General features: G+C 36.7%; 1 protein-coding gene and 1 pseudogene across 1 annotated transcript; both read left to right on the plus strand.

The window, feature by feature from the left end:
* Positions 1-3067: 3067 nt before the first annotated feature.
* On the plus strand, positions 3068-5473 carry LOC141839990 (homeobox protein knotted-1-like 3). The gene is made up of 7 exons (XM_074727860.1): positions 3068-3083; positions 3276-3588; positions 3687-3807; positions 4391-4581; positions 4689-4820; positions 4957-5093; positions 5189-5473. Exons 2-7 carry the CDS (start codon positions 3295-3297, stop codon positions 5190-5192), a joined length of 879 nt encoding a protein of 292 aa, XP_074583961.1. The 5' UTR covers positions 3068-3083; positions 3276-3294; the 3' UTR covers positions 5193-5473.
* Positions 5474-6062: 589 nt separating this feature from the next.
* LOC141837289 (ATP-dependent RNA helicase SUV3L, mitochondrial-like) overlaps positions 6063-10056 on the plus strand; it is a 4694-nt pseudogene continuing 700 nt past the window's right edge.

Consider the following 10056-nt stretch of genomic DNA (forward strand, 5'->3'; position numbering starts at 1 on the left):
TTTTTTTGCTGGTTAAACAAACGGAATAGTGAAATAGACAATTTTTTAGATGGTTTTCATCACCATCCAGTTAATTTTTATGGTATTCAGTTTCCGGATTCTAGTAATGATTTGTGACATCTGAAACTGGAGCAACCAAATCTGTTCCATACCGATTTGTAATGCCTGTGGTGTATTTTATCGTGTAATTTTATAGGTACGTGACTGAAATTTTGAACTCTGACTTATGGTTTACTCTGTGAATGTGTTGTTTCACCCTAAATTCCTTTGATCCATAACCTGAAAATGCAACTTAGAAATTTAAGTTCTATACTTCTAGGAGTTATGCTGTTCATCCTAACAATAGGTTTCATAGTTGCCTATATTTATGCCATCTTTTTCTTGACCTTATTGAATCTTCTCGTCATTCGTTTAAACGAATGATTATGCAAGACAAAAAATAAAAAAATAAAAAAATGAGCTACTGACTTTTATAAATAGCTGTTCGCGACCCATTGCCCGTCAGTGCTTTTCAATGGTTTCTTTTAACTTTCAATTCTTATCGTCACATTGCTAAATTGCCAAAATATCCAGACAATTCCCTACCAGCAGCTTGAAGTAGACTAGCTACTTGTCTAGAATGATGCTGTGCAGCTCTTTGTCGTTCAACATGTTCTTTTAACCCAACAAAATATAACTCGCATCATATATGTGGTTAATTTGTGCAGCCTTTCTGAATAAAAATGTCTTGTCGCTCTCCGTGCAGACTGATAGGGAAGATGGCTATTCATTCTCCACTTACTCTCATTTTGAGTATAAGATTGTCCGATCGTATGGGATCGTTAGATGACAGATTTAAACCTCCTAAATGCAAGTTTCTTCATGATTCTCCAGGGGCGCTCCAGCCATCACTACTAGACTTACTCAACTAGCCGAATCCAGACGGCCCTGCTCAGAACGAGGGTTATGACATCTTGATGCAGGTCATTTGCCCTGGAACTTCAAATCTCATATCTACAAATATTTTTCATCATGATGCAGGTTATGAAAATTGGTTTTTAATTTTTTTTTTTGTTGAAGAAAAAAAAGGAAGGACGTGTCGCTGAAGCAAACAATTATTAATTTTGCGAAGCTGAACTTCTGTAAATAAATAAATAAATTTAACACTGCCAGTTGGTTGGAGCGGATTAATGCATTCAATAAGAAAGTGAATAATTGCCTAATCATGCCACAATAATAAGGGCCACACAACAAATATATAAAGAAAATAATTCATATCCAACCAAAATTTGACAAATATATTGCGTTTTTAAATAAAAAAATTATATATAAACCTATCTACCGATCAAAACACCTCCAAATTGTTTTTTCTTCTGTCTGCCCAACCTTATCACCAACTAAAGTGATCAGAATGTTGATTGATTTGTTTATATATTTGGCCACCTACTTCATTTTCCCCCCAACTAATTCTGTCCACCTCATCGATGTAATAGGTATTATGTTAATTGTATGGCAAGCAATTCATGTCATTAATGTTAACTTGAGTTATTTTTAAAAATATTTAATTTATATAATCACTAAATTTATGTTATTTAATCAAAATGTTTAGTCTATTGATTTGTCATATCATTGCCAAATTTTACACACATTAATATAATTGGGAAAAAATTATTTTACCCCTCTATATTATTAATTTATCATTAGGAAACCACATGGAAGGATAGTAGAGAAGATGTCCAAGACTTTTATTATTATTATTATTATTTTAAAGAAAAGTAGGAGGCATCCAAGGTTTGATGGGGACAAATCATTACCAGAATTTAGAAAAGATGGGGACACCATGTTTATTGTTGGGTGTGGTGGAGTCTTTTTCTTTGACTAAAATATTCCTCCAAACCTTTATTATTTTAATTCACAATATATACATGTTTATTTATTTATATATTAAATAAGTTATCAAGTAGAAAGAAATTTTAGGCAGAGTACCAGTCAATGATTAGGCACATTGGGATAAGAGAAGAAATGTCTTATATGACAAAAATTAAGGCATTCAAAAAAAAAGAAAAATTTTACAAATTTTTTAAAACCTAAATGATCTGTCAAGTTTTAATTAGAGAGGTTAATTCGGATAGGATTGAAGTAAAAATATTATAAAAAATATCATTCCCGTCTAATTTTTTAAAAAAATTTTATTTTAGATAATTTTTTATTTTTATTTTAATATTTCATCAAATAAAATATTTTAATTTTTAAAATAAAATTTAATTAAACTTCAAAAAAATAACTCTCGAACTTTAAATTCATGTCAGTCCATTCGAATTCAATCCAAAACTCTTCAAATTAAACCTGATCTGAATTTGAAAGTTTCCTTCGGATTTGATAATTTTTGGATCGATTTAAATTGGATTGACGAATCAAATTTATTTTTTGACACGCCTAATTTTAGCTCCTGTTTATGCAACTCAGTGAATTTTTTTTAAAAAAAATCTTTTTTTAAACAATCATTACCTCCTACTGAAATCTCACTTGATTGTCTATGTTAAAGTAGTCCTAGAGTTATTTTTTTATTAAGCAAATAAAATTTATCCTATTAATCTGTTATGTCCTCTCACTGAAAAAGTAAGGACGGAGACAAATTGTTAATGGAAGAAAATTAGAGAACATTTGCCTTGATCTCTTTCAAATTCTAACTCGTCTTCAATGAACAGGACGTTTGTGTTAAAACTTTGTGACATTACGATTTGCAATGGCTTTTAAAACCACTACAGAAGGATATATCATGAAGAATCTTTCCAAATTTAAGAACAACAACAAAAAAATCATCTTTTAACCGGACCAAGCTAATCATAGTCACTGTACATGATCATGTTCATCATCAACTTTTTTTTTTCTTGTTTATTTGACTCTTGACATTTTTGTCCACTGCATTGATTACTGAATACCGTAGAACATTGATTCATCCTAAAGGCTAAAAGAGGATGTACGAGCAAGAGCGTGGTTAGCGACTGGTGCAAGCATACGATATGATCACCAACAACCATTAATTGCCTCTCCATTCTTTATTCATCATCGCTTCTCATAAATTTTGGAAAGGTAGGTGCAACGTAACCCACTACTTTAATTTATGTTCTTCCTTTTTCTTTCTTTCTTTCTTTCTCTTTATTTTCTTCCTTTTTTTCATGATCTTAAAAATCCACGACGAGTACTCTATAATTATTATTCCGGCGTCGCGATTCATTCATTAGCTCGATCGGTTCCCTTTTTTTTTCTTCTTTATTTGTTTTCCCGATGCAAAGCGATCGAGTGCTGCAGGGGATGGAGACGGCGGCCGAGGCGGCGGCGGTGGCAGCAGCGGCTGCGGAAGAGGAGCAGCAGCAGCAGCTGCTGAAGGCGGAGATGGCGGTGCACCCGCTGTGGGAGCAGCTGCTGGGGGCCCACGTCGGTTGCCTCCGCGTCGCGACGCCCATCGACCACCTCCCGCTCATCGACGCGCAGCTGGCGCAGTCGCACCACCTCGTCCGGTCCTACGCCGCCGCTGCGGCGGCTGCGGGCTGCGGCCGACGCCCGGCGCTCTCCCCCCAGGACAAGCAGGAACTCGACGCCTTTCTGGTGAGTTTTTTTTTTTTTTTTTGCTTTCTATTTTTCACTCGTACGAGTTCGAAACATTACATCGATCCCTCGCTGAAATGTCGAAGTCGAACAACCAGGCGCAGTATCTGATGCTGCTGTGCTCGTTCCGGGAGCAGCTGCAGCAGCACGTCCGGGTGCACGCCGTGGAGGCCGTGATGGCCTGCAGGGAGATCGAGCAGTCCCTGCAAGATCTCACAGGTAACTAACTAATTGCAGCGATCGATCAATCAATCGATCGATTCATTCATTGATTCTACTCTTTAACAATTTATCATTATATTCGAATTCGAACGGCATTAATTTCTACTGCGAAATCTACTCAATCGCAATTGGTGGTGTTCGAGGAAGGTGGTGGATGGTGGGAGAAGGGGACCCAAATGCGTTAGTTAAATTAGGTGAGTAAATGGCGACAAGGGAGATCGTCGTCACGCTTGACGTCCCACCTAATAGCTTTGTATTCCTCTTCTCGAGCCGATCGAGCTCCATGCCATCGTAGTTTAATTACTCAATAATACATATATAATACATGTGAAGAAAAATTAAATTAATATATATAAAAAAGAAGTATGATTCCTTAGAAGCGACTAACAAAAGAGTAGCTGCTACAAATTAAATTAAACAGCTCGATCGACAAGTGCATGCATCCACGCCAGCTCTTTAATTTTCTATCCGAACAAATTAAAGAAGCACTGAGCTCCACTAATTAAGCTCTGCGCAAGACGATTCTAATTGATTCAAATACTCTTCCGATCGATCCGTGCATGTATTACTTGTGTATTAGGAATGATTCTGGAAGAAGGATCGGGAGCGACGATGTCGGAGGACGAGGATGAGCTCGGGCAGTTGGACTGCCCTCTGGACGTGGGAATGGATGGGCACGACATGATGGGATTTGGCCCACTGCTTCCCACTGAATCCGAGAGGTCTCTCATGGAGAGAGTAAGGCAGGAACTTAAGATGGAGCTGAAACAGGTTAGCAGTACTAGTGGATGAGTCTTAATTTGCAGCTAATTAATTAAGTAATGTGAATGAATATATATATTGATCGTATATATTTTTGGATTGAATTATTATTGCAGGGATTTAGGTCGAGAATTGAGGACGTAAGAGAAGAGATCCTTCGGAAGAGAAGGGCAGGGAAGTTGCCAGGCGACACCACCTCAATTCTCAAGCAATGGTGGCAGCAAAACTCCAAATGGCCATACCCAACTGTAAGTTAAAGTCATGCTCTAGTTCCGGTCATAGCTAAACCATTAATTCCATACTAGAGCTCGGTTATTAATAATTATATTAATTAACGAATTAAGCTTAATTTTGTTAAAACCATTAATTTCTTGGATTTTTCAGGAGGATGACAAAGCGAAATTGGTGGAGGAGACGGGTTTACAGTTGAAGCAAATTAATAATTGGTTCATCAATCAACGAAAGCGTAACTGGCACAACAATTCACAGTCAGTTACAACTCTCAAATCTAAGCGCAAAAGGTATATATATACACAATTAGTTATTATGTATTGATCTTTCTCTCTCTATATATATTATATATATATGAATGACATAAATATAATTATTCTTACAGGTAAAATGAATGTCAAACAGCTGTAACAATACAAGATTAACCACGAAGATATATCCCACTCTAATAACACGGTGATGCTCTATTGGTATTTACCCTCCATTACTTGTGTCAAATTGTAAATTAAAAGAGACAATACGTGGATTAATATAATGGTAGCGCAACCTTGATGTGTTGTTTGTCGAGGAAAAGTTGTATAAGCATTTAGCAACTGATTTATGTGATACAATTTCATTCCACGTATGAGATAAGTGTAGTCTTATTCATTCCTAGATGATGTTTGATCGGACTTTGATTTCCCCCCACAGATTTGTTTATGTGCTTGTCTTGTTATAATGAATGATTAGAGAGATGCCACTATTATCATAATTATTAAAGTATATTTAAAAATCAATTATAATATTTATCATGAAATAAATTTCATATTAAATATATATATATTTAATTAAATTTGGTTAAATTTTGATATAAAATATTGTTGGATTCTTATAATCTATTTTTAGCATTTAATCAAGTATTAAATTTGGCAATACGGCCGCCACTCCCGCGAGGCTTTCCCTTCCGCCTACCCAACGGCAGTTCGATCCTTCCGCCTTCTACCGCGAGCTCCGGGCGATGAGGGCGGCGCTACCGGTCTAAGCTGCCGCGATTTGGGAGACCCTCTCCAAGGTTCTCCGCTCCTTTGACATATCCCCTGTTTCTCGGACCAGGTCCTCGCTTTCTACATCGCTTCTGCCTAGCTCGATGAGTTGCCCGACGAGATCAGATCAGGCGATTCCGCGCCTCATGCAGTCTGCCGGTCTCACCCTGCTCCATACCTAGTCACCGCGCATTATCTAGCAGTCCTATCCAACCAACGGTGGCCTTATCCGCTACAATGGCCTCAGTCGACGAGGTCCAGATGATGGCCGATCTCACCAGGGGTATGAACGGACGCGTGCGTTGCTCGACTTCATGGCTGATGAAATTCGTCTTTATGGAGATCCTAATGTGCTGAAAATAGTCAAAATTATTTGCAAGGAAACATGCGATTACCTCGAGGTGAACCAAGTCGAGCTATTCAAGCCTCGGTTGTAAAGGCAAGTATATTCATAGATGATGTGAAGAATGTACGCTTAGGAGACTGCATTGTGACATTCTCAATTGAAAAATTCACCAAGAAGTGCTGGATTATAAATTGCATTGCCACGGAGACCAAGCGGCAGTTGATTAGATTGTTCGGTTACCAGGACAATGAATATAATGTCCTGGTGGCTGGTAATGCCGTGGGAATGGGTTCGAATGTTAAGATGATGGTTTTCATTCTGTTCATTATCCAAGCATAATAGTGATAAAATGGTGCCTGTTTCTGCATCCTAGGTGAATCAAGTAGCTGGCAGAGCTGGACGGAGAGGAAGCGTATATCCTGGTGGAGGCTTGTGTCAGTCTTTGGTAAGGATGATATTAACTATTTGGTAAAGTGCTTGCAGCAAGCATTTGACGAGGTGCAGAAAGTCGGTCTTTTTCCATTTTTTGAGCAGGTGGAGGTGTTTGCTGCACCGTTCCCAAAGGCTACACTCTGTGAGCAACGACTGTCGCCTTGATGGATATTACTTGTGCAAACATGCTGGAGAAAGTACAGAACTTGTCTCTTCAAGATAACTTCAAGTTCTGTTTCTCACCTGTCAACGTTAGGGATCCCAAGACAATGTATTTTCTTCTGAGATTTGCTTCAAACTAGCCTAAATTTCCTGGTTAATTAGAAATGGGATTCCAAAAGGTTTTACTCAAAATGACACAGAACTGTTGGACCTTGAAACAAAACATCAGGTCCTATGTTATCTTATCATTTCAAGGAAGATACGTTTCATTTTATGCAAAAGGCTGAGACCATGGCCACAAGCAAAGCTCTCTGAAAACCGGCATGAAGACAGAACCTGAATGACACCGACCTGTTTTGCCTTGAAACAAAACATCAGGTTCTCTCAATATACCTATGTTATCTTACCATTTCAGGGAGGATACGTTCCAATTAATGTATGCAGAAAGGCTGAGAGCCTGAGACCATGGCCACAAGCAAAGCTCTCTGGAAAGCTAAATAGTTCCAAAGAAGGATGACCATTATAAAGTAGTATCCGTCGCCAAAGCTGGTCACGGAAGGCTGAGACCACTAATACAAGCAATTTTAATGTAAATCCCTATCTTAACTCCGCTTTTTCGGGTTGGAGACCAGCTCTCACTTATCCAGTTTATCTAATTTATCTCTTTGTGACCACCTATGCCTAGGTTTAGCATATCAGTTGATTTAATCTAAGCTTTTTGCCATTCTGATTCGTTCTTAGTTGTTTGAAGTACATTCTTGTCCACAAATTATTATGTTCATTTTGGAAGTTTAAATTTGTTTTTTTTTTAATTAGAGAAGAAGAATGAATCCATTGAAACATTATTCTTCAACAGTTTGCTTCTGGCTAGAAGATACAAAGTTTGTATTGAAGTCCAATATACTGGTAATCTTTGTGATGCAATGTAGAATTTTTTTAAAGCGAGCAAATGTTGATTTCCAATTTAGAATAGTACACTTAGGAGTTATTTCTACCTGAGTTTTTGAATTATTAATTACTTTCTTTTTTTAACTTTATTCTGTCTATATTGCAACTGATGATTGAAAAAAAAATGTTTTTGATGTTTTCGTAGAAGACATCAAAACCTCTAATGGCTTTGATGAAATACACTCAGATAGTTGCTCAAAAAAATTGCAGATTCCTCATCCAGAAGGCATTCTCTATCTAATTGTCTCTCTGCTTTTTTTTTTTCAGAAAAATGTCTCTGATGGTTCAGTAGCTGGTAGGTATTTCTCTCTTTGCTTTTCTTAACTAAGTTATGCATTTTATCTGTTTGTTTTGAATAGGAAAAGTTGACTGCTGCAATCCAAAATTTCTTTCCATTGTTTGATAGTTTTTGCAGAATCTGCTTGTTTGCCCATACTTGTAGCATAATGCATTGACATGCTATGGCATAAAACTGATTCAAATATCAACTTCAGTTTTGGTTCCTATCTAATCTTAAACTCAGTGAATCATATAGACATAGAAACATTCTGCTAGACACTTGGGATTCCTTAATTATCCATCTTGCACCATTTGCTCATGGAAAATGATTCAGCATCAACTCACTTTTGGTTTGATTGCTAATATGCAAAATATGGATGGTGGCATCTTCTACGACAATGGACAACATTGCCTAACTCCTGTCTAGGCATTCTCCTAAATGATTTGCTAACTAAATTGACAACACACAACTTTTGACATGGATATGATCAACATTGAGTAAGCAGAACATGCATATTTTTCTCCCTCAGAAGATTGCATGAAGCCTAAAACTCTTCAATTGGCTTATTAACAATCTTGTAATATATCTGTAACCATTTCCTTTGTATTCTCATTCTTAGTAGGCATCTGGCCTTCTATTTTCTCACGAAGAAAATGAATTCAGTTATGAAAATACTGAATTGTCATAAACTATGAAGCTACTAAAGTCGTGGAACATTATACTATTGTTTGCCCATGTTTGTTGCAATGAAATTCCATTAGCATAACAGATATTTTCTCATCATTCTATCATTGTCACTGTGTAAGTCATATAACTAAGACTGGGCACATCTTTGTCTTCTTCTTTACATCCATCATCCAGATGCAGCTGTTATTCTCCATTGATTGTCTTGTTAAATACATAATTAAGAGAATTCAAAACGTTAGATATTTTCTATATACCTTCGTTATTTCTACTATTTTCTTATTAAGAAAGAGCATATTCCATCACATTATGATGTGGTTATTTCTAGTAAGGTGGGTCCTCATCTTTACAGCCAACTCTATCACTATTGTTTGGACGTAGTTTGGTGCTCGCTGCTTCTATCCAATCTTATTCTGATATCTATGGCCATCTTTAGACTTGTATTCTCTTTAGATTGTCAGATTATATATTTCTGTTGAAGTGACAAACAAACTTAACTGAATCACCAATCAAATGTGCGAAACCAGAGTATCATCGATGGTGATCTAACATCTCAGATACTTGTGGCTCCCTCTTATGGAGGGCTGAGGCTGGAATGCAATATCAAGGTAAAGAAAGATCTTCAGTCGCCAATCAGCTTAGCTTTGCTTTGTCGATGATATTCAACTAGCTGCTATAAGATTTTCCGTACTCGTATATATCGTTTTCTTTCTTTTTTTTTTTTTTTTTTGACAAGATGGGAAAAAAACTATATATAGTTTGCTCAAGCTGAAATGAAAAGCTTGTCCCTGCCTGTTTTTTGAGTTCATCAAATCAAATTCTTGTTCCCTAAACAATATTCTTATTATGTATTATTGGTTGTGTATGCAGGAAAACACATGGTGCAGTACTGCTACGTTGCTCTAATCTCGGACAGATAGATAAGCAGGATATGCTACTAGCTAGAAAGAAATTATAATTAAGTTGGGATAGATGTTTTCCCTCTTTAAAAGAAAAATAATTAGGAAAAAGTTTCAAATCGTCGAGTCATCACAGTTCATGAGATAGCCAAAAGGAATTAAGTGCTGATGACCAGGCCTCCATTTGCACATGATAAATCTTGTCGGGGGAAAAGCAAGGCTTTGAGCTGGATTTAGACTCAGATGAGATGGAAAGAATAAACTGCGGACCTGGTGAAACATGGCTTATCTCTATAGACGTCACGGAATCATCTTTTCATGTGCTAGCTTCTTCACACATAATTAGGCTCCTAGTGAAATATCTATTAATAAAGTCGAATATATATAGAAAAGGCTGAAGAAATATATTTTTACAAGTTAATATATAATTATTTAGTGTGGAAATTATATTTTTAATGTCGTCAGATATTCAATAAACAA

Source organism: Curcuma longa, chromosome 11, assembly GCF_044706935.1.
Source record: "Curcuma longa cultivar G26 ecotype Majalengka, Jawa Barat chromosome 11, ITB_CL_G26_1.1, whole genome shotgun sequence".
NCBI lineage: Eukaryota > Viridiplantae > Streptophyta > Magnoliopsida > Zingiberales > Zingiberaceae > Curcuma > Curcuma longa.